This window comes from Petromyzon marinus, unplaced genomic scaffold (assembly GCF_048934315.1).
Source record: "Petromyzon marinus isolate PM22_M1 ecotype Great Lakes invasive population unplaced genomic scaffold, UKy_Petmar_22M1.pri1.0 PM_G_Scaffold_51, whole genome shotgun sequence".
In the NCBI taxonomy this organism is placed as follows: Eukaryota; Metazoa; Chordata; class Hyperoartia; order Petromyzontiformes; family Petromyzontidae; genus Petromyzon; species Petromyzon marinus.
Window position 1 is genome coordinate 1,086,596 of NW_027423004.1, and position 21,773 is coordinate 1,108,368.

Genomic DNA, 21,773 nt, shown 5'->3' on the forward strand with positions numbered 1-21,773 from the left:
TCAAGGCCTATGATACCATCAGTAGGCCTGGGCTCTGGGTTGTTCTTCGTGCTTTTGGAGTACCTGACCCTCTGCTCACGATCATTAAGGACCTTCATGATGGTGAGCGGGCCCGGGTAAAACTCCGTGGCCGGGAGTCAGAGCCATTCCCTATACGCCTTGGGGTGCGACAGGATGTCCTCTGGCTCCCACATTATTTAACATCTATTTTGACCACGTAGTTCATGAAGCCTTCAATAGCTGTACCAGGGGAATCTCCATTTGGTACAGATATAATGGGAGGCTGATCGATGCCCGGGTGCGGTCAAGGGATGGCGTTATGTATGCAGATGATTTGGTAATAGCTGCTCATTCAGAGGAAGAGTTGGAGATGCTGCTGCTGAGACTAGAGCATGCCACTAACAGATGGGGCCTTACCATCAGCCTCACCAAAACTAAGCACCTGCCTGGGTATTTTGTACCATCGGACACTCCACCCCCACAACTCCCAATTGGTGATGGGGCAGTTGTGGAGAGAGTGGAGAGTTTCCCATACCTGGGCAGTGTGCTTATGACCGGCTCCAGTTTAACAGCAGAGGTCTCACTCCGAATCAGTCGAGCGGCAATATCTTTTCATCGGTTGCGTAACGCTGTGTGGAAGCTACCTGGTCTATCTCTCCGCACTAAGCTTCAGGTCTTCTCGGCTTCGGTCATTCCCTCCCTTCTCTATGCTTGCGAAACGTGGACCCCCCTAATGGAACATCTTCGCCGGTTAGAAACATTTAGGCTAGCCTGCCTACGATCCATCTTGGGTTTAACCAGGCTGGATTGTGTGAGGAGCTCACATATCCTTGAAAGATCCGGGCAAGGTCCCATCGGTGAGCTCCTCCGGCAGACAAGGCTGCATTGGCTGGGTCATGTAGCCTGCATGCCCAGCCACCGCATGCCGAAACAGCTTTTGTTTAAACGGATCGAGGGGGCTAATCGGGCGTGGCACGTGCTAGAGAAGAGATGGAGTGATGTGGTACAGGAGGACGTGGAGCTGAGTGGACTTGCCGATGACTGGTACCAGCGGTGTCAAGATCGGACTCTGTGGAGGAGGCTCGTGAAGGACGCTGCTACTGGGCAGTTGGAGGCAGTCGCCCTCCAACAACAACGGAGGGCGGAGGAGCGACGCTCACAACAACGAGCGGAGCGCCGGGTGGCTAAAGCACAGCAGATTGGCACAGTAGGGGACACAGGTGGTGCATCAGCCAGTCATCTCAGTCATCTCAGTCAGCCGACCCGTGGCACCTGGATCTGCCCCGTGACCTCCTGCCCGCGGGCGTTCGACACTTCACGTGGCCTCAAGGTGCACATGGTCTGGCACAAGCGTCGTGGTGACGTCACCGCCACTTAGTGGCGAATGGCGGTTGTTGTTGTTGTGTGTGTGTGCACGTGCGTGTGTGTGTGCGTGTGGAAAAAATGTACGATACGATTATGGTGGATATTATTACAGAATATCGTAGTATCGCCATATCGAGATAACTTTCGGAGTTAATAACTTTAAAAATATTGTACAATTCTGGAAGAGCGTTCCGAACTTTGTAAGCGTTTGCATTGTGTGAACGTCATCATTTGGAACGAACCAACTTACCGCTTTAAATTGGGGGGGTCACAGACGCGATATATTTTTAATATATAAATATATACATCTCCAACAGCAATACAATGACAAAGCGACCGTGAATATGTAATATATATTTCATAGTAGATCATTCAGCATATATTGTTCGAGTAAAAATGATTCCAATTATGTGATGGAAGTGAAAGTATAAGATTGATAGTTTGAGCATCAACCGTTCGCTGGGAGTGGTAGCTCCCAAGTGCAAATGGCTGACGTCTCAAGCCCGGCTCCCAGGACGCTTCAAAACTGTTCAGAACATAACGACTCCCCCCCCCCCCCCTAAACTTGCACGAACAATTTATCTCGCCCCATAAAACTCTGAGCAGGATTGAACTCACGCGAACCGGTAAGTGGGTGTTTTGGTTTAAAATTTTGACCAAAAAAAAATCCGGTGTTGTGTGACCCCGTGCGGTGGTGACACCGCAGGCTGTGGTTGCTCCCCGCCGGGGAAGGCGTCTCCTCGGTAGGCAATCCAGGCCATTCAGGCCCTCCCTGGCATCTCGGGCCTAGTCTGTCACAAAGAAAAAGAATTAGACATGCTTTGTGGAACTGTTTTCAAAGTAAGATACACAGGCAGCAGTCGTAAGAAAAAAGGCCGAAAGACAATCGTCAGTAACAGAGGTGTTATGAAAAAGGGCCATTGCCCGATTATGCACTACAGTATTTTTAAGTACAGTGTTATTGGTAAATATGTAGGGGTTTTTCTCTCGTGATATACCCGTCTTTGTGTTTGTCCTCATGCTTTGGGTTTCGGGCTGTTCCACGCGAGTTTGAAGCCTTTGGTTAAACGAGGTAACACAACGACGGGTTAAGTTATCTTTTGATGCATCACAGCTGTCAACCCGTACGGTTTACCCCGTATTCTTGTACAGAGACATTGAGTTTTCACGGCCATTCGGGGTACAGCCGTTTCAATACGGGCAAAAAAACATGCTTTGGTAACATAATTTTGTCTATTTGTTTGTGTTTCTACATTGTGATGGGACTCCGTAGGATGAACGTTGATACTGGTAGGAACGAAGTTGTAAACTGAGTGTACCAGCCTGCAATAGATTAATGTGACCGTCCGTCCATCCCCCTTCAATAGACAGCGCAGAGACTTGTCCTACCAGCCCACCCTGCAGGGACCTGTTATTTATAAAGACACGTGGTGGCCAATATGGTCTGAATTGATCTGTAATAAGGTAGGGCACTGATATGGGGTTGACAGCTACGTGGTGGTGAGTGTACTCGTAGTGATTGTCTATTTGTGTGTTTTTCCCTTGTGATGGGACGTTGTTGTTGTAGGCAGCTGCGGGACTGTGCAACGTTGGTGAGTGGCAGACATCCATTGTAGAGTACAATGTTACTATGCTCCCACGTTTGCGCTACCCTCCTCCACCAAGCCACACGGACTAGCCTGGTGAAGTATGGTCAAATCGCGACCCGGGGCGGCGTGGGGAGTCCCTCGTCCAGCAATAGATTAACAAAATGGCTCCAACTGTATATATTTAAAATAAGTAACATTTAAAAATACGTTTTTTTTTTAAACACGCTTCGTTGAAATGTACCGTACGAGTAATGGCAGAACTCCACGACTCCAGGAAGTGGCCCCGAAGCTTGCCACAACGTAAGGGGCCCGTGGTGATTTACAGCCAACGTCAGTTGAGCAGTGGACAATTAGACCCTAGCCTAAACGTAAGATATATAAAAGATTGCTTCAAAATATCTATTTTTAATGATAGAATATCGTATTGCAGTCGATACGACATTGGGAAGTGGGTTAAAATTGAGTTACAAGATTTGAGGATACAACATAGTTGAGGATACGACAGACAAGAGTGAGTTAAATAAAAGCGTGTAATAATAAAATACATCTCGTGCTGTAGTTAGAATTTGGTGATGCTAAAATGGCGCAGCCATGTTTAAGGTGTGTGACAGTTTCACTAATGCCACACGGACACATTCTGTGTCAGCTGTAGTAGACACTTGTGTTGGAATATTACAGTCCACTTCCACACAGCATTGGAGTAGTTTCTCTTTCCACGTGACAAGTGCCGTCTCAAAGACGTTGGGGATTATGGCCTTCCTCTTTAGCACTGTCCATGATATTCAACTCAAGAATGTTGCATTGGACACTCCCAGTTGTATACATTTGTTCAAATTGCTTATGTGGCTTAATTAATGACACAAATGCACACCACGGTTTCTCATTGAAAAATTGGTAAATTTCTCAATATCACTGTCCTGGGCACAAAAGCAAAGTTTGTGGGGAATAATAGCCATTTCTATACTTTTGAGGCAAAGGCAATTATAAAATAACACTTTACTACCCGGTAACAGAAATCGTGTTACATAGTGATATAATCACGCGCAAGTGACGTCCTCCACATCGACCAGCTCCCCTCGTTAATAATCATGAGCAGGTGACGTCACTCCACATGGAGCACCCTCCCCCCTCGTTAATAATCATGAGCAGGTGACGTCACTCCACATGGAACAGCCCCACTCATTAATAATAATTATAAGGTGACATCCTCCAAATGGACACCCCCCCCCCCCCCATTCATAATAATTAGCGGCTGACGTCACTCCGCATGGGGGGGGGGGGCGAGGTGCCTCAGCGTCCGTAACGCTGTTGTTGAGACATCAAAGTAAGAAGGACGTCACGATGAACAAGGAATTATAACCTTTACACGAAATAGGTCTGTGTCACCGCGCCCTTACAAATTGCACACGCATTGATGTAACGAGTGAGACGTCGCGGTCAGCTTTTCGCTTGCAAGTTTCACATTTACCGCAATGCACCCGTCACTGGACGGGCGAAAGGCGAGTGATTATTTACAGCCCTTCTTTCACTCCACTGTTGGATGAAGGTGAACCCAGGCCACGTATGCCGTTGGGGATATTTGACCGCGTTTCACCACTTTGATCGATGACGTGGAAATGGGGATCCTCGACGTGGGAGCATAGAAGTAGAGTACGACAATGCAGTTTGCTGAACTGCCTTGGGCTTGGTGCTTGCCGATCCAAGCAATGTGAGTGGCGCAACTCTGCAAAGTTGAAACTGGAGCACCTAGAGAACCCACGCGTGTGAAGGGGGCAACGCTCTATCCCATGCAGATGGAATAGATGGAATCCACATATCATGGGACCTTTTTTGCCAGTATCTAAGTATGAAGGTATGAAACGTAAAAATAGATGGAGTCCACGTTTGCTGCACCGCTTTCTCCTGATGAGCCAGAGTACGGCAACCTCCCCGAAGCACACGGCAAGGAAGTTTCACAACATTTGTGTGATCCACCAACCCACGCTGCCTCCACGGTTCTGGACTAGAGGCCATGTGCAGTATAGCCACCACCGGCCAACTGGTCAGGTAACGAGGGATCATATTGTTAGAATTCAAGTTCACAATCTCATTCAGTCATCTGTCCTTTTGGTCTCGTTTGTATTGTTTCTCAAATGTGCGTGTCTCGCTATTGCAGTGTCGCTTGCTCCGTTAGTCTACATCAGTGATTCTTCACCTTTACTGCAGCCTTGCACCCCTTTGGCTCTCAGTTATTTAACAAAATGTGCAATGTTAATAAATACATGGAGGGTTTTATGAAACAAAGTAGGTTGTGCGTACGTGCCCGTGCTTAATTTGTGTTCGGATGATTTACCTTCTAAAAACATCGAGCCATTTCTCGCACCACCAGATAAAGGGCATCTCGCACGCCCAAGGGGTGCGTGCATCACAGGTTAAGAACCACTGCTCTAGAGGTATTGAAGTGGTTTGGTTCACAAGGACAGACGAAGTGCGGCATGTTACACAAAAATGGGGCAGGACGAGATGGGAAATGCACGACTGTCAATTCCTGGATTGGAGGTGACACACGATGATGACTTCGCACATCATTAAAGTTTTAAACAGTCGTTTATCACACCCATTGTTCGATGCACGTGTCCGGAACGCGTAAAAATCTATGGTAATCGATGACTCGACGTATCCCTGCGCACGATAGATTAAAAACTCCTTAACTCGTTTATCTCCATTTCTGTCTTTGAACAGGGAACGGGAGAGTGGAACCGAGTAAATTCATCAACCCAAGCCCCTTCGCTCAGCACCTGGCAGCAAGACGAGGCCGGCTGGCGCCATGAACTGGGCCGGCCTCTACGCGGTGCTGAGCGGCGCCAATCGCTACTCCACGTCCATCGGCCACGTGTGGCTCTCCGTGCTCTTCATCTTCCGCATCATGGTGCTGGTGGTGGCGGCCGAGAGAGTGTGGGGCGATGAGAAGTCCGGTTTTGTGTGCAACACGCTGCAGCCGGGCTGCCAGAACGTGTGCTACGACCACTACTTCCCCATCTCGAAAGTGCGCCTCTGGGCCCTGCAGCTCATCTTCGTGTCGACGCCGGCGCTGCTCGTGGCCATGCACATCGCTCACCGCCACCGCAGGGCCAAGCGGAAGACGCGGCGGTGCGGGCGGCCCTGCGACGTCACCATATTGAAGCCGCCAACCGACGGCGTGCTGCTGTGCACGTACGTGGTGAGCGTGCTCTTTCGCGTCGTCTTCGAGTGCTCTTTCCTCTACGCGTTCCACTTCATCTACAGCGGCGTCACGATGCCGCGGCTCCTCAAGTGCGACGCATCGCCCTGCCCCAACACCGTGGACTGCTTCGTTTCGCGCCCCACCGAGAAGACCATCTTCACCATCTTCATGCTGGCCGCGTCGGCCGTCTGTCTGTTGCTCAACCTGGCCGAGCTGCTCCACCTGCTGGCACGCTACTGCAGCCACGTTTGCCGGCGCGGCTCAGAGCGCCGCTCAGGCGGAGGGAGCGGCTAGCGCGGCCGGTGGAAGAGGCGGGAGGGGGGCGCGTCGACGAGCGAGGGGGGCGTCGGGGTGCCCCCCGGGCCAGCGGAAGGGCGACGGCGAGAGGGGACGCAGTCGGTCGAGGACGCCGGAGCCGGGCAGTGGCGGCGGTGGTGACCGCAGGGCCGGGCAACGGCGGTGGCGGTGGTGCCCGCCCAGCTGGGAGGAGGCCTGAGCAGACATCCTTTGTGGGTGCCTCGCCCGACTCCACACGGTGTATACGTGAGCAAGCGATGTAACGTAATTATGTCGTGCGCAGTTTTTTGCGATGGAATGAAGGCAATGGACTAATTTCACTATTAACATTATGTTCACATTGTTATTAGAATTACGTTTTATATATGTAAGAATCTGAATTCGAGGTGTTTTGTTTGGTGCACCACATTAATGGTGTCATTCCTCCAGGGCCCGTCGAGCCACTGGGCACGCACACCTTTGCATGGTTTGCTTACACCGAGCGTTGCCACTGTCCATTCGCGAGCCAAGCGGCTTCCCCGAGCCCGCGGTGGAAATCTCACGCGACCGTGACGGGGGACCGCTCTCTCTAGAAGATGACTGCTGTTGACTTCCCACAAAGCCGTGCCCGATTTCACCGACCACGGGAAGGATGATGGACCGAGTGGACGCCCACACTGACGGGGATTTGAACTCCGCAGATTCTCGACCCGGGCGGCTTCGTTCACAGCGCCACACGGCGTGGGACTTTATTAACTTTATTTCTAAACGATTGTTTAAAATAATACGCAACAATAACGATGGCAATAACTGCTATCTCAATAAAAAAGTCACCAAGAACAATAATTTGATCTTAAGTGGAGAGGGGTGGTGACTGCCAGGTTCTTACATTGTTTACAGCCATTGTAATTAAAGCCGAACTAACAAAGGTGTCAAGTCTCGACTGGATACAGAGTGAGTTCAGTATTGCTCGTTGGGCGCTCTTGAAAGCCAAACGATAGCAATAAAAAATAAATTCAAAACAAGATTGGACATCACAGAGCAAGAACCTTCATCAACAAATACTCTAATATACAGAACTGTATTTTATGCATATCTTAAAAAAACATGTAAAAACACATGTTCACAGATTTATGTTAAAGGCAGTGGGAGCTTTACTTGGTTAACGCTCAGGGTATGTTTTATAAGTTAGTCCAGAAAAACATTTACAATCACACTGCGCCGTGTAATACATGCAAAACACACGTGGGTTTATGCTCTGTCACACTTGAGAAAGAGAGATATTTTTTAACAGAATTTTGTGTCTTTTGTCACAAATCACCAAACCAATGCAAATTGAGATTTCGGATAGGTCTACGCACACACGGGACACAATGCGTTTGTTAAAACTCCCCTTATCACCGCAAAGCAAACCACACTGTGGGTTTTACAATAGACTCTCCTTTTGCCGATCCAAGGGACGGGTGTATTGCAATAAGTTTGAAACTTGCAAGCGAAAAGCAGACGTGATATATTCATTGCGTCAATTTGCGTTCAATCAGTAAGGCTGCAGTGACACAGACCAATTTCATTTAAAAGTTATAATCCCTTGTTCATCATGACGTCCTTTTTACTTTGTCTCAACATCGTTACGGAGATCATGTGACGTGAGGGTTCTGCCTTTGTAGTTAGGGTTATAAGGGGCCATCCATTTAGTACGTACGCATGGAGGGGGGATTAACCCAAATGTGTACGCTTGCGTATGGGGGGTCTACTGACAATGTACGCATAGGAAACGCGGGGGGTGGGGGGGTGAAGCCTCGATAATAATTTGTCTACATTGTCCTTCAAATGAGTTAGGGGCCGTCCATAAATGACGTCAAGCGATTTTGGACGATTTTTGACCCTCCATCACATGGCGTCACAAAAAGTCAGACCCCCCCCCCCCTCAAATATGACCTCACAAAGCTCTGCCCCCCCCCAAAAAAATAAAACATGCTTCAAATCGCTTTAAATTCTTGTCATTGTAGTGCGTATTTTAATGTGGCGCTGCACTCTGATGTAGTAGGAGAAAATATTTAAAGTTGCGCAATTTGATGTGACGTCACATTTCTCAACCCCCCCCACCATCGTCACACATCGTCACAAATGTCTGACCCCCCCTCTCCCTAGGTGCGTAACGTCATTTATGGACTGCCCCTTAAGAGAAAAATAGGCGTTCATAAGAGAGTACTTGTTCAACCGTTTGCCAGTCCCATTGCTGGCTGAAGGCCCCTCCCCACACTGTCGGTCACTGGAGTAGTTTTTGCCGCATGAGTGGTGATGCTGCAATGGGACTAATGGGTCGCGTCTCCAGCAGCTCTCTCCGTCTCTGGCCGCGTGACCTCGTCGGCGTCGATAGTGAAGATTCTGGCACGGGCCACGGTTCTTCGTGCAGAAAGGTGTTATGGAGGCTCAGTGGCCCTCCCGGGTGGGCCCTTGCTACCGATAACCCGGCGGTTAAAATCCGAAATGCCGATGCAAAATGAAGGTAATTTATATTTTAGTTTTTATTGGTTCACTATATAGTACTGTGAATAGCTCAGATGTGTAGTCATTTCTGTGACCAGTCACTAGCAAATCACCCAGTTATTTCAATGCTAAATTCGCCTAGTTATTTCAATGCTAAATTCTCCTGTTTTGATTTGTACTAAGTGCCTCGGTGAATGTGTATGCTCTGACTTCAACGTAACTATTTCTGTAGCAGTTACAAGCGAATGCCTTAATTTAGCTATTTCAATGCTAAATTCTATGCTAATTCCTTTTAACAATGGGTGCCTCTGCGGATGTGTATGCTTTAACTTTTAACATAGCTATTTCTGTGACCAGTCACAAGCTAATCATTCAGCCTTTTCAATGCTAAATTTTATGCTAATTCCTTCGTCAAGGCTCTTTGTTCCTCTCACACAGCTTAAAAGCCGTGATCTGAACGTGGCTCTCTCACTCCAGCGCTGTCCTACCAGACAGTCTCGCTCCCTTCACCTGATGAAGGCCGCTTGTGTTGTGGCCGAAACGTCGTGAGAATATTATTGTGTTATTTTATTTTATCAATTTATTATTTTATTCTCATTCTACGTGACTTTACCGAAAGAACCAAAGAAGAGTTCACGAGGCTTCGCTCCGGATGACAGTTGCACTTCCAAATTCAACAACCCCAGGGGCGGAGCCAGGGGGCGGTGACAGGGGTGACATCCTGCGTGTAAGTGTACGACACTCGGTCTGGCGGGCTCCGTGCAACTGCGTTGTCAGAGTGTGTCGCCAACCGATGGCGTCTAGTTCAACAGCCTGACTCTCTAATCATTCTTGAAATTAAAATTTGTTGAATGTCACCCCGGCCTGAAATCCTGGCTCCGCCCCTGGATGCAAGGCTGTGGTGATGCCCGGAGGACGGATTAGGCTCGGTGGTTAGGCTAAGGCAGTTTAGCAAATGACACTTGCCAGCCACAAAAGCACTTTAACATTTCGTTATTATTCGTTGACGTAACAATTCAAATAACACTGCACATACCTGATGACTGATGAACAATAGACGTGAACGAGCACACCGATTGAAAAAAAACGCTCCACTGGCGATTTGTAATGGACATTTTTAAATCGTTAAGCACGTTTACAAGGACACGATTTGTATCTGAATGGTGAATAGTGATCATTGCAGATCTACACACTGTGGTGAGCAGGGGGGGGGGGATTAAGAGCGGGGCTAATTCTGGCAATATGACTTTAGCGTCCTCTCTATGATCGAACAGGCGAGGGTGAATGTTGATAAGAGTTGTTGCCAGTGGGATGTTGGTAAGGGGGGCTAGCGCAAGCAGTTCTGCGAGAGCCTCCCCGTATTGGCGCCTTCCAGCTGCTGCTGCTTCTTCTTCCGCGACTTGTCCCCCTGGAAGCAGCGCCACAGGCGCAGGCTCTCATCAGCACCAAGTGACATCACGGAGGATCCGTCGGGGCTCGCTGCAACCTGCAGCACGCGGCCTGTATGGCCTGCGGGGTATGGAGAGACATGGCGGGGGGGGGGGGAAGACACATGGGGGAGGGAGAGACACGGTATAGTCACACAAGGTGGAAGAGACAGGGACACGGGGGTTAGACGTGGATCATGGGGAAGGGATGGGGACCAGGGAGAGACATACGCGAGGGAGAAAGACAATTTGGCGGTGTGGTTGTTTGTATCCTTTAATAAACCAGATGAGATGAACCCACGGAGTCACGTGAAACATCACTAGCTTTCTTTCAAGGACGACCTGGGATATGTAGTTGTGTCCCCCCATGACCAGTGTCCCCGTGTCCCTATACTCAGTAGTTCTGCGGTGAATGCCAGTGGCCGGATGCACAACCAGTGTGTATCCCCCTATGCTCCTGTGCGTCCCATCTTCGTATGCCCCTATTTTGCCTCGTGTGTCACTTACTCTTTAGCTCGATGCTGGACATCATTGATGGGTAAACTCTTCAGCACCATGTACCCCCATGTCCCTGTGTAGCCCCATTTGTCTGAGGTTATTCCAATGCTCATCTCACGAATGGGCATGTATGTATGATGGACTTCTTTCATACCATATGTAGCCAACCGTGCTAATCAGAGGTGCGGGGAAGGACAAACTAAACACAAAAAGCAGTTCTAAACAAAAAAGCAGTTATACAGAAATCATGAACAGGCACATTTACATTGTCCCTCCATCCATGTTGCCATCTCCACATTTGTCCTTGTGCCTGTGTGTTTGTGTGCCCCCATACCTAAGAGCTCGGCGATGGGCACCATCTCTGGGTAGGCCCACAGTGCGAGTTGGTTCCTGGGGTAGCCATGGGCGGAGAGCAGCTCCTTGTGCTCGCTCGACCACAAGACGGAGCACACCTGGGCGGGGGAAAGAGTCGTGAACACACGTCCGCGTGTCTTCGTGCCCGAGACACGCAATGTCCACGGCACTGAGACATTGCTAACCGTGTCTCGTGTCCCCCATTCTCGCAGAGCATCTCACTCGTGTCTGTGTGTCCATGCCTGAGACACAGCGTCCACTGCCTTGGAGCAGATTCCCGTGTTGACATTCCACAGGCGAATGTGGTGGTCGTTTGCTCCACCCCCACTCGCCAGCAAACTCGCTTGCCACGGACACCACGCGAGTGCCTGTGTAGTGGGTTCACGGGACACCGAGACAGTGGAGTAGAGGCAGCACTATTTATTCAAGCTTGGCAGAGTTATACTGAGAAGGGGTAATGGCCCCTTCACCCGTATACACGCTGGGACACCTCCTAGGCTATCAGCCTAACCACTATGCTCCCCGTTCCTCCGCTACAGGCGCTAGAGGAGGCTATCTGACCTGGCCCTGGTCATGGCACAGGTCACAGCACCCCACCAGACAGACCGACCCTTAAAATGGCTCCGGCTCTGAGGCTCTGTGGCCGCACCATTGCCTTGCCCTGCCGGCCCTGAAAAGGGAAGCGGTCAGGGTAGTCCCAGGGTCTATCTAGCCGGCCTTCCTTCTTCACTGGTTCTTCACTCTTGGCCCCAACACTCTGCCCCGAGCCCTCTGGCTCCCCGCCCTTTATACCCATACACCACTGAGGGGCGGGGCTGTAGCGGACGTGGTTGTAGCCACCACTGTGTAACCGTGTGTTCCCTTCCCGCAACACCCCTACACCTGTCTACAAAAAGACACAGAGACAGACACGAAGAGACAAACAAAACAGGCGAATATTCTTCATTTACCCTCTCAGATTGTTGAGGCCAGTCCCAACATCGCACACCTATTAGGTCTAGCATGGCACATCACGCCAGCCGCCTTTGTCTCCCCATTGCTGATGTTCAGACACCGCACCAGGTAGGCATGGAAGGGCTAAGTTGACTACGAGGAGCTCAGGACCAATTCAGATATCACTTGCAACCGATGTTAGCTGTGGCCGGGAATCGAACTCGGGATGCCGGGTTTGGAGCGCAGTGCGCTTTGCAATGCATGACTGCTCAAACAGAAGCACAGGGATAGCGCGTCAGTGAACGTCATGCATTCGGCGTGCACACGTTGCACACTGTGGCTCATGCGGTGGAGTCGGGAGGGCAGGTGCTCCGTCTTCCAGTTCTAAGTTAACCCATAACACCTCGGACCTGTGCCAAGATCTCTTGCCAGCAAGCCTTCAACACTTCACATGACCTGCAAAATGCACAAAGGCCATCTGTGCTTTTTATACGTTTCTGCACTATTTTTCTGTTTTGATGGGGGGTTTTTTCAGACGAACACTGCGGTGACGTTTCCGCTGCTTAGCGGCCGTTACAGTAATAGGCTCGGCACACGTCGGCGAGCGCGTGTGTCAACGTGTCTGTTGTGCCAGCACGTCACTGCGTGCGTGTCCCTGCCTTGACGGCGGCCGTGTGCTGCCGGAGGGCGCGGAGGGGTGCCGAGGATGTGATGCCGTTGGCCCACAGGAGGAGTTTTCTGTCGTTGCTTCCGCTGGCCAGCAGGCGTCCGCAAGGGGACCACGCCAAGCCGCACACCTCCTGGGAGTGGCCACTCAGTGTGGCGACGTGATGCTGCATCATCCGCACGTCATCGTGGTGGATCTGACCCGAGCGGGAACCACTACAACAACCACCGCCATGACCGCAGAGTTTACAAAAAAACCACAACCGCCACGGCCGCAACAAGGAACGGCGACGAAGTGTGTCCGAGGTGCTGGATCTTACCCAAATTGAGAGCCACAACCCGTCACTACAACACCAGTGTCAACCACCACAACCACAGTGTTAACCACCACAACAAGTGTGTGTGTGCGCTTAAGCACTTGCCTTGACAGGAGGTGCCCGTTCCAGGACAGGGAGCTCACACGCCCCATGTGGCCCTGCATACTCCTTAAACACTTGTTGCGCTCCACGTCCCAGATCTACACGTGCAAACACACACACACACGGAGACCCACACGAGGATAGGCACGCGCCCCGCACACGCACGGGGACACAGACGCACACGCGGAAATATACAATGGGGAGACACAGGCACACACGCACAGCGACATAGACACGTACAAGGACATACAAGTCACGGCACCAATAAAAAGCCCCCCTGCTCACTTCCCATAATCCTCTGCTCTCCACCCCTTACCCCAGAAGTCTCACATTTGTGGCATTTTCCCCATTAACCCCTTCTCCCCCACCGGCCACTTGCTCCACACTCCCCTTCCAGAATGCCCTGCTCCTTGAAATAACCCAGAATCCTCTGCTCCAGGCCCCTTACCAGAATGCTATGCTCATTACCTGCACGGTGTTGAAACTTGTTCCTATGGCGAGGATGTTGCCTCTAGTTGGTACCCATGAGAGGGACGAGGGGTAATACCGCCCCTCCATCTGATACGCGGGCAAAGACACAGCGCACAAACACGGCACGGCCTTAACACCTTTCTCACGCTCAAGTTCCCGGTGTGCATTTTGCTGCCTCAAGGCACCCTGTCTGCTTTTCACAAGAACACAACACTGACCCCGTATCCCCATGCATCTATGAATGAGCCTGTTTTCCATTCGTCTGTGCGTGTTTGCATTCCAGCGTGTCTGCATGTCTGTGTGGATCCCTGCATGTATTCCAGTATGAGGAGCGGTCGTGTAGTGATTAGCGGGCTGCGTTATAAACCCGGGGACCCAAGTCCAATTTCCGCTCACCGTTAACACAAGTGACAATTCTCCGAACCAATCACGCGCCTCTCCTAAGCAGACTCAACATCAAATGAGTGCTTATCACCCATGGGGAGACAAAGGCGGCCAAGTCTGGTACTCGTCACCCACCCCCTTGTGTGCCAAGGCTATATGGGGAGATCTTTGTATTTTTGTCCCAGTATCTCTCCGCATGCCTTCATGTGCTGGGTCACATTCCCCGTTTCTGCGTCCCACAGATACGTCCCAGCGTGGCCCAGCGCCACACACACGACGTTGTCCACACTCCAGTCCAGCGGGTTGAGGTCTGCGCGCACGGGGGGTACGGGGTCACAGGTCAGGATAAGGGTTAAAACTTTTAGTTCAGGACGAAATTTGTGTTGTGCGTATATATGCATCTATATTACACGTATACACGGGTAAATATGGATTTCATACGATGCCGGTTTTGCGATTCAGGAAAGGTCTAGATTTAATAACTGGTTAATAACTGCCGAGTCCAGCGGCTCTCAACCCATGGGTCATGCCCCCGACGGGAGATCAAGGCCTTAGTTGTGGCGGGGAGGGCGGTGGTGTCGCAGGCTGCAGCAGAGTGGATACTGTGCCGGATAACTGTAGAATGCATGAGGAGAACATCGGTGCCACATTGTGGCGACAAAAACACTAAACCACAACGTGAAGCAAAATGCCAAACTCACACTGCATTGACGAGGTGCGTGGACGTCATCTCAGTATTGTGGCCTTAGTCATTGGTCAGGGTGGGCGCGTGGGGTGACCAGCGGTCTTGATTGTGGGGGAGGCACTCGTATCTAAAAATATTCATTTGCTGCTATAAATTTCTATGTGATGAGCCACTTTGTTGAGCTATCATTTGTGTGGCCAGGTTGCTGCTGAAAGAATAAGTTAATAGCTCAGCGGGCTTTAAGACCTGGTAACCTTTACTCGTGTTATATATAGTGATTTGTTTACCTTATCTATACATTGCACTCCTTTCGTGTTTTTATATTGATTGTTGTAACATTCTGACCAATCCCTACTGGACATCTTTAAAAAAAAACAGCTGCATAGCTCATTGGATTCCTCCAGGATGAATACATATTTAGATTCTGATGTTGAGACGTAAAATTATGGGCCATATTCTTAGTCACGGATCAGCTCTGGCTTGAGGCGCTGATGTTTCTTTCAAACGTGGACCAACGGCTCAGCCTCGTCTCGTCGAAATCCTGAGCATGCTGGGACCATGCTCAGAGCTGGCTCAAGTTAAGCACGCTGCTCACTTTAGCCAAGGCTGAGCTGAGCAGAGCTCTGGCCGAGGGGTTTATTCTGACCGGAAGGAACCATGGTATCTATGTTAACGATGATGAGTTATTCACATGTGCCTGCGTATATGTGTATGCACGTGTGTGTGTGTGCGTGCGTGCACGCGTGTGCGGGTGTGTGCGTGTGTGTGCGTGTGTGCGCGCGTGTGCGTACGTGTGTGTGGGTGTGTGCGTGCGTGTGCGCGCGTGTGTGCGCGTGTGTGCGTGTGTGCGTGCGCGCGTGTGTATGTGCATGTGTGTGTGTGCGCGTGTTTGCGTGTGTGTGTGTGCGTGTGTGTGCGTGTGTGTGTGTGCGTGCGTGTGCGTATCTCACAGAAGTCATTGCGAACCGCCGGCGTGTCGAGCACACGCTCGGGCCACGTGAGTATGCGTCGCTTCCTCTTGAGCAGGGAGAGGTGTGCGTAGCCCTGCTGGGAGTGCAGCACCTTCTGCGTGTCGCCGTAGCCTTAGGGGACAGCCGCAACAACATTAACCACGGCAAATGCCGTGACCACATTCACCACGAATGCTGCGGACGCAGCCCTGGAGGGAGTACGGCAACTTGCCTGCGTCGATGTCCCAGGGGGAACCACTCACAGCCACATACACAGTTCCCTTCTCCCCCACCACGTGTCAACGTCTATCTGTATCCCCCTGTACCCCAGTCTCCCCCACGTCCTTCCCTCCATTTTCATGTCTCTGCCTTGCCCCAACACCTTTACCGTCCCCATGTCTTGTCTATCCTTCAAGTTCTCTTTCCCACTACGCCCCTGTGTCCCCACCAACGCATCAAAGCCACTACTCAACTGCAGATCCCCGTGTCTTCCACTCTCTCTCCGTGTAGCCTGTCTTACCCTCGGGTACAGGTGGCGCCGGTCCCTGGTAGCGTAAGATTCGTGCTTTCTCCACATCCACGCCGCTCAGCAGATGCATCATCGCCGCCTGCTTCTCCTACACACGGAAAAATAAACACAGAGCAGTGTTCCCTTGTCCCCACCCTCCGTTGCTGTACGCGTGTCTCCTGTTCTCCCTTACGTGTCCCCAGGGTGTGGAGGAATGAAGCAGACTCGTCAAATACACGAGGCCGATTGCCTGCCACCTCCGAGCATCCTCGTGTGTCCCGTGACCGTCAACGGGGTGGAGACACCACAGTCGCATCTTGAGACTAGGTAGCTTGACAGATCCACGTGTTTATATGAGCCATGATGACTCCGTGCTTCCCACGTGTCTCTTTGAGACGCGTGGGAAGTAGCCTGCCACCTCACTTACAGAGCGTGATCCCGTGTCCGTCTCTTTGAGACACAAAGTAGCTTGTTACCTCCATGTGTCTATGCTCTGTATACCTAGCGAATCTCAGTGTGTCACCGTGTGTCACCGTGCCTTCAGTGGAGATGCTGTTTCTTCTCGAGTTACGAGGTAGCTCGCCACCTCCATAGCTTTGCTGTTGCGCACGGGGATGAATCGGTCACAGAACTCGCCATGGGGAATGCGGCGGACACGACCTGAAGTTTTGGCACACACAGCGGGCATTCATGGCAAATGTGTACACAGCAAAGTATATACAGAGAGAATACATATATATGGTGATGCGTACACAAGCGTGCATACAGACCACACGCCGCACATTGCACACATTCAAACACCACAATCATCACACACCGTGTGCACAAAACCGCAGACTATATATGTATATTGGACTTCTTTTGCACCGTACGTAGCCACATCACACTCACCGGGCGGGCTCTTGCCCTTGGCCCTGGGCATTTTCTGGCACTTGGACGTGCGTCCTGGCGTGCGGCTGCTGCTGCTATTGGTGCGGCGAGTCCCTTTCATTGGTGACACTGCCATTACGCTGCTGTTGTTGATGCTGCTGCTGTTGTTGTTGAAGCTGCTGTTGCGGGCGTCAGGGGTGGCTGGCATGCCCAAGCTTCTTCCCACCGTGCTCGTGATCGCGGACGCCGCCTTGCGCTGCCGACGCGGCTGGGGGCTCCAGGGAATGGGGGCATCCAGCTTCAGCGAGTGACTCCTCACGCCACTCTCAAACTGCGACATCCTGAGACACGCGCGGTCATGCAGCGAGACGTTGGACACGAGGGGCGATGTACAGATCAGCTCTCAAGATTTCAGCAGGACATGGATCTTTCTCTCAAAGGGCACTCCTGGGACATCCTCAGCTAGACGGGAGACGCACAAGGATACGCGGGCAATTACTTATCTCTGAGATGACAAAAAAAAAGTTTTACGTCTTCGGACGGACAGACAAACACGGAGACGTAAGAAATCTCAAACAAAGGCCGGCATGGCACCGCACTGCCTACCGGGTAACTCACGTGGCAGAGTCGACCTCGGGAGCGTTTCGGATAATTACCACCACTGGTGCTGCCCGTGAATTCGACTCCTGCAATGTTCAATAGAAGATCCCGATTCGAAACGGGGTCGACGGCTTCGTAGCTTTCACACAACCAGGCAGCGGCCCACAGCCATGGCAAACACAAACCCACGATCACAACCACCACGCAATGACACCGACCACGATAATACTACAAGCAAACCCACTGTGATAACCACAGCACGCAAAAAACACCACCACACAATCAGATCAACCACAACACAACCTCACGGTGGCAACCACTGCAACCACCATCAGACAATCCTCCTCACCTTCTCAAGAGACGGACGCTGTTGACACGCCGCGTTCTGTCTCTCTCTCTCTGTCTCTCTCTGTCTCACTCTGTCTGTCTCTCTGTCTCACTCGGTCTCTGTACTCTGTCTCACCCTGTCACTCTCTGTCTCACACTATGTCTCTCTCTGTCTCTCTCTGTCACTCTGTCTGTCTCTGTCTCTCTCTGTCTGTCTCTGTACTCTGTCTCACCCTGTCACTCTCTGTCTCACACTATGTCTCTCTCTCTGTCTCACTCTGTCTCACTGTCTGTCTCTGTCTCTCTCTGTCTCACTCTGTCTCTCTGTCTGTCTCTCTGTCTCACTCTTTCTGTCTCTGTCTCTCTCTGTCTCACTCTGTCTGTCTCTCTGTCTCACTGTCTGTCTCACTCTGTCTCTCTCTGTCTGTCTCACTCTGTCACTCTCTGTCTCTCTCTGTCTCACTCTGTCTGTCTCTCTCTCACCCTGTCTCTCTCTGTCTCTCACTATGTCTCTCTCTGTCTGTCTCACTCTGTCTCTCTGCCTCACTGTCTGTCTCTGTCTCACTGTCTCTCTCTGTCTCACTGTCTCTCTGTCTGTCTCTCTGTCTCACTGTCTGTCTCTGTCTCACTCTGTCTCTCTTCGTCTCTATCTGTCTCACTCTGTCTCTCTGCACTCTGTCTCTCTTTCTCACTCTGTGTCTCTCTCTGTTTCACTCTGTCTCACTCTGTGTCTCTCTCTGTCTCTCTGTCTCACTCTCTCTGTCTCTCTGTCTCACTCTGTGTGTCTCTCTCTATCTCTCTGTCTCTCTGTCTCACTCTGTCTCTGTCTCACTCTGTGTCTCTCTCTGTGTGTCTCTCTCTGTCTCTCTGTCTCACTCTGTGTGTCTCTCTCTGTCTCACTCTCTCTGTCTCACTCTCTCTGTCTCTCTGTCTCACTCTGTGTCTCTCTCTGCCACTGTCAATCTGCACTGCGATGCCTCTCTACGTGTTCAACGTTAACGGTCGCTTCGCGCTGATTGGCCGCGCATTTTGCGAAAACGGCGGCTCTCGATTGGTCAAGGACTCCGAGGACCCCGCCCCGCCCCGCCCCGCCCTTGGTTTAGGTGGCCACGGAGAACGCCTGACGCGAGCAGCGGTCGCCACGGCAACTGCCGGCGTCACGGTTTCTTAGGGTTCAGTTCAACACGGAGGAGGGCTGTCGCGTCCAATATAATCGATAATAGAGGTTTACTGGCGGGGGGGGGGGGGGGATCGGGTTATATCGCGTAAATATATAAAGTGTCTTTTTGATTTAAAGCTTTCGTGACTGCAGTAATTCATATTCTTAGCTCTTTCAGTAAAGTCACGTTGAAGGGAAACAATAAAACAATAAAATATATATAAAACATTAAAAAGAATCCACACGACGTTTCGACCATAACACAAACGGTCGTCATCAGGTGTGTCGGTTTGCATTATATATTTTAATTGTTTTATATATATTTTATTATTTTATTGTTTCCCTTCAACGTGACTTTACCGAAAGAGCTAAGAATAAATATATAAAGTGTCGTTAAACCCACAATCACCCGACACAGGCAATTTGTAAGGTTTGTCACGTTAAACAGTCTGTTAAGGCTACACGCGTGGGGGGGGGGGCTTCGGTGTTGATGTATAGTTTTGTTAACAGTGAAATTTAGCTCATGTACCGTAATGCAAATCTTTCCGCCTTTGTCTCTCTCCCAGTCGCCGACTTTCCTTCCTTCCACGTGAAGAATGAGACTGAAGTGAACCACCCCCACCGCCATGAACACATCCACGCTGTGCACTGCTGTAGTCATTGCAGGATACCACCGCAGTCAGTGTGCACTGTTGTAGTCATTGCAGGATACCACCACAGTCAGTGTGCACTGCTGTAGTCATTGCAGGATACCACCACAGTCAGTATGCACTGCTGTAGTCATTGCAGGATACCACCACAGTCAGTGTGCACTGTTGTAGTCATTGCAGGATACCACCACAGTCAGTGTGCACTGCTGTAGTCATTGCAGGATACCACCACAGTCAGTATGCACTGCTGTAGTCATTGCAGGATACCACCACAGTGAGTGTGCACTCCTGTAGTGAGTATGCACAGCAGTGCATACTCACTGTGGTGGTATCCTGCAATGACTACCGCAGTGCATACTGACTGTGGTGGTATCCTGCAATGACTACAGCAGTGCACACTGACTGTGGTGGTATCCTGCAATGACTACAGCAGTGCACACTGACTGTGGTGGTATCCTGCAATGACTACAGCAGTGCATACTGACTGTGGTGGTATCCTGCAATGACTACAGGAGTGCACACTCACTGTGGTGGTATTCTGCAATGACTACAGCAGTGCATACTGACTGTGGTGGTATCCTGCAATGACTACAACAGTGCACACTGACTGTGGTGGTATCCTGCAATGACTACAGCAGTGCACACTGACTGTGGTGGTATCCTGCAATGACTACAGCAGTGCATACTGACTTTCGGTTTACTTTTGGTTTTGACCTAAAGTAAATTTTTAATTTTCGGTCTGGTTTCGGTTTTGGCCGAAACTGATATTGACTTTTGGTCATCATGCGTCAACCGAATATCTATTTTTAGAATATAATGCGCGTGCTAAGTCTATTACTCTGCCTATCGGCCGGTCAGTCGGCGCTAGGCAATCCTATGCGATAGGCTGCAAACACACACACACACGTCAGCAGCAGCTTGGGAGCGAGGTTACAGCCGCAACCATGGTCTGCTAATGTATATACGACCGGTTGTAGTTTCTTAGCTACAACATTCGTTTGTTTGGATATAATTACTAAGTAAGTAACAGCTAAAGATTTGATATTTAGCGACTCTTACTGTAGGTTTTGAATGATTAGTTCTAGATTATTATTATTTTTATTAAAGTAGTATTGCTTTATGACATATTTCATAAATCTTGTGTTTGGTTACTTCGGTTATATACCTTTCCGTTTCGATATCGGTCGAAAGTTAAGTTAAACTTTCAGTTTCGGTTTCGGCCGAAAGTAAATTTTTCACTTTCGGTCTGGTTTCGGTTTCGGCCGAAACCAGAAATTCAGTTTTGGTCGGCCTCTTGTGTGAGAGTGTGTGTGTGTAAGAGAGTGTGTGTGTGAGAGTGTGTGTGAGTGTGTGTGTGAGAGAGAGTGCATGTGTATGTCAGAAAGAGTGTGTGTGTGTGAAAGAGTGTGTGTAGGTTCGGAGAGCTGTGCGGCGCTGCAAGGATGGGTGGTGGTCGCAGGTTGCTGAGGAGATGGAGTCTGCCTCAATGGCCTGCGATCACAAATCCCTATTTAACTCCATCAAAAAAATAACCTGCAGCGCCACACCTATTACCATAATTAGGGGAAAGAACGGTGATCCAATCTCCGACACCCAGGAACAGGTTTGCAGATTTGCTGAGCATTTCTGTGAGGTCCTGGGGGAGGGGGAATCCCTCAGACTGGAAAACATCATGGGACAAAGTGGGGATGAGTGGCTGGCTGAGGTGACATCCGTTGAGGAAGTACTTAAGGTGATCCAGAGTCTGAGACCAGGAAAGGCACTGGGCAGAGATGATCTCCCAAGCGAAATGCTGAGAGAGGGTGGCATTTGTGCACAGATTTCCCTACATGACATCATAACAACAGTCTGGACCACTGGACGGGTTTGGCAGGACTGGAAGGATGCCCTGGTGGTCCCTCTCTTTAAGAAGGGGGACCACACAGACTGTAACAACTACAGGGGCATCTC

The 21,773-nt window shown here is 50.5% G+C and overlaps 2 protein-coding genes across 3 annotated transcripts; one reads left to right on the top strand and one right to left on the bottom strand.

Annotated features, from left to right (window-relative positions):
* Positions 1–895: 895 nt before the first annotated feature.
* Positions 896–9,011, top strand: LOC142917456 (gap junction beta-1 protein-like). 2 transcript variants are annotated; one of them, XM_076062138.1, is made up of 2 exons: positions 896–1,330; positions 5,676–9,011. In XM_076062138.1, the coding sequence occupies exon 2, from the start codon at positions 5,761–5,763 to the stop codon at positions 6,448–6,450; it is 690 nt and encodes a 229-aa protein (XP_075918253.1). In that variant the 5' UTR covers positions 896–1,330; positions 5,676–5,760; the 3' UTR covers positions 6,451–9,011. The 2 variants fall into 2 exon arrangements, with proteins under 2 accessions (XP_075918253.1, XP_075918254.1); XM_076062139.1 differs by lacking the exon at positions 896–1,330 and adding an exon at positions 2,874–2,957.
* A 249-nt stretch (positions 9,012–9,260) lies between these two features.
* Positions 9,261–18,992, bottom strand: LOC142917464 (cell division cycle protein 20 homolog). The gene is made up of 13 exons (XM_076062149.1): positions 18,037–18,992; positions 17,109–17,428; positions 16,756–16,877; positions 16,230–16,326; positions 15,710–15,841; positions 14,275–14,384; positions 13,688–13,777; positions 13,223–13,317; positions 12,777–13,016; positions 12,545–12,590; positions 11,444–11,602; positions 11,182–11,299; positions 9,261–10,431 (listed from the first exon to the last, which is right to left on the bottom strand). The coding sequence occupies exons 2-13, from the start codon at positions 17,425–17,427 to the stop codon at positions 10,250–10,252; spliced, it is 1,710 nt and encodes a 569-aa protein (XP_075918264.1). The 5' UTR covers position 17,428; positions 18,037–18,992; the 3' UTR covers positions 9,261–10,249.
* Between the last annotated feature and the right edge of the window lie 2,781 nt (positions 18,993–21,773).

Coding starts and splice junctions, on each gene's coding strand:
- LOC142917464 (XM_076062149.1), bottom strand. CDS start 17,427: ATGTCGCAGTTTGAGAGTGGCGTGAGGAGTCACTCGCTGAAGCTGGAT. Junction 13,778..14,274: donor ATGTGACCCAGCACATGAAG/GCATGCGGAGAG, acceptor CCCGCGTATCAG/ATGGAGGGGCGGTATTACCC. Junction 13,318..13,687: donor CAAGTTTCAACACCGTGCAG/GTAATGAGCATA, acceptor TTGCACGTGTAG/ATCTGGGACGTGGAGCGCAA.
- LOC142917456 (XM_076062138.1), top strand. CDS start 5,761: ATGAACTGGGCCGGCCTCTACGCGGTGCTGAGCGGCGCCAATCGCTAC.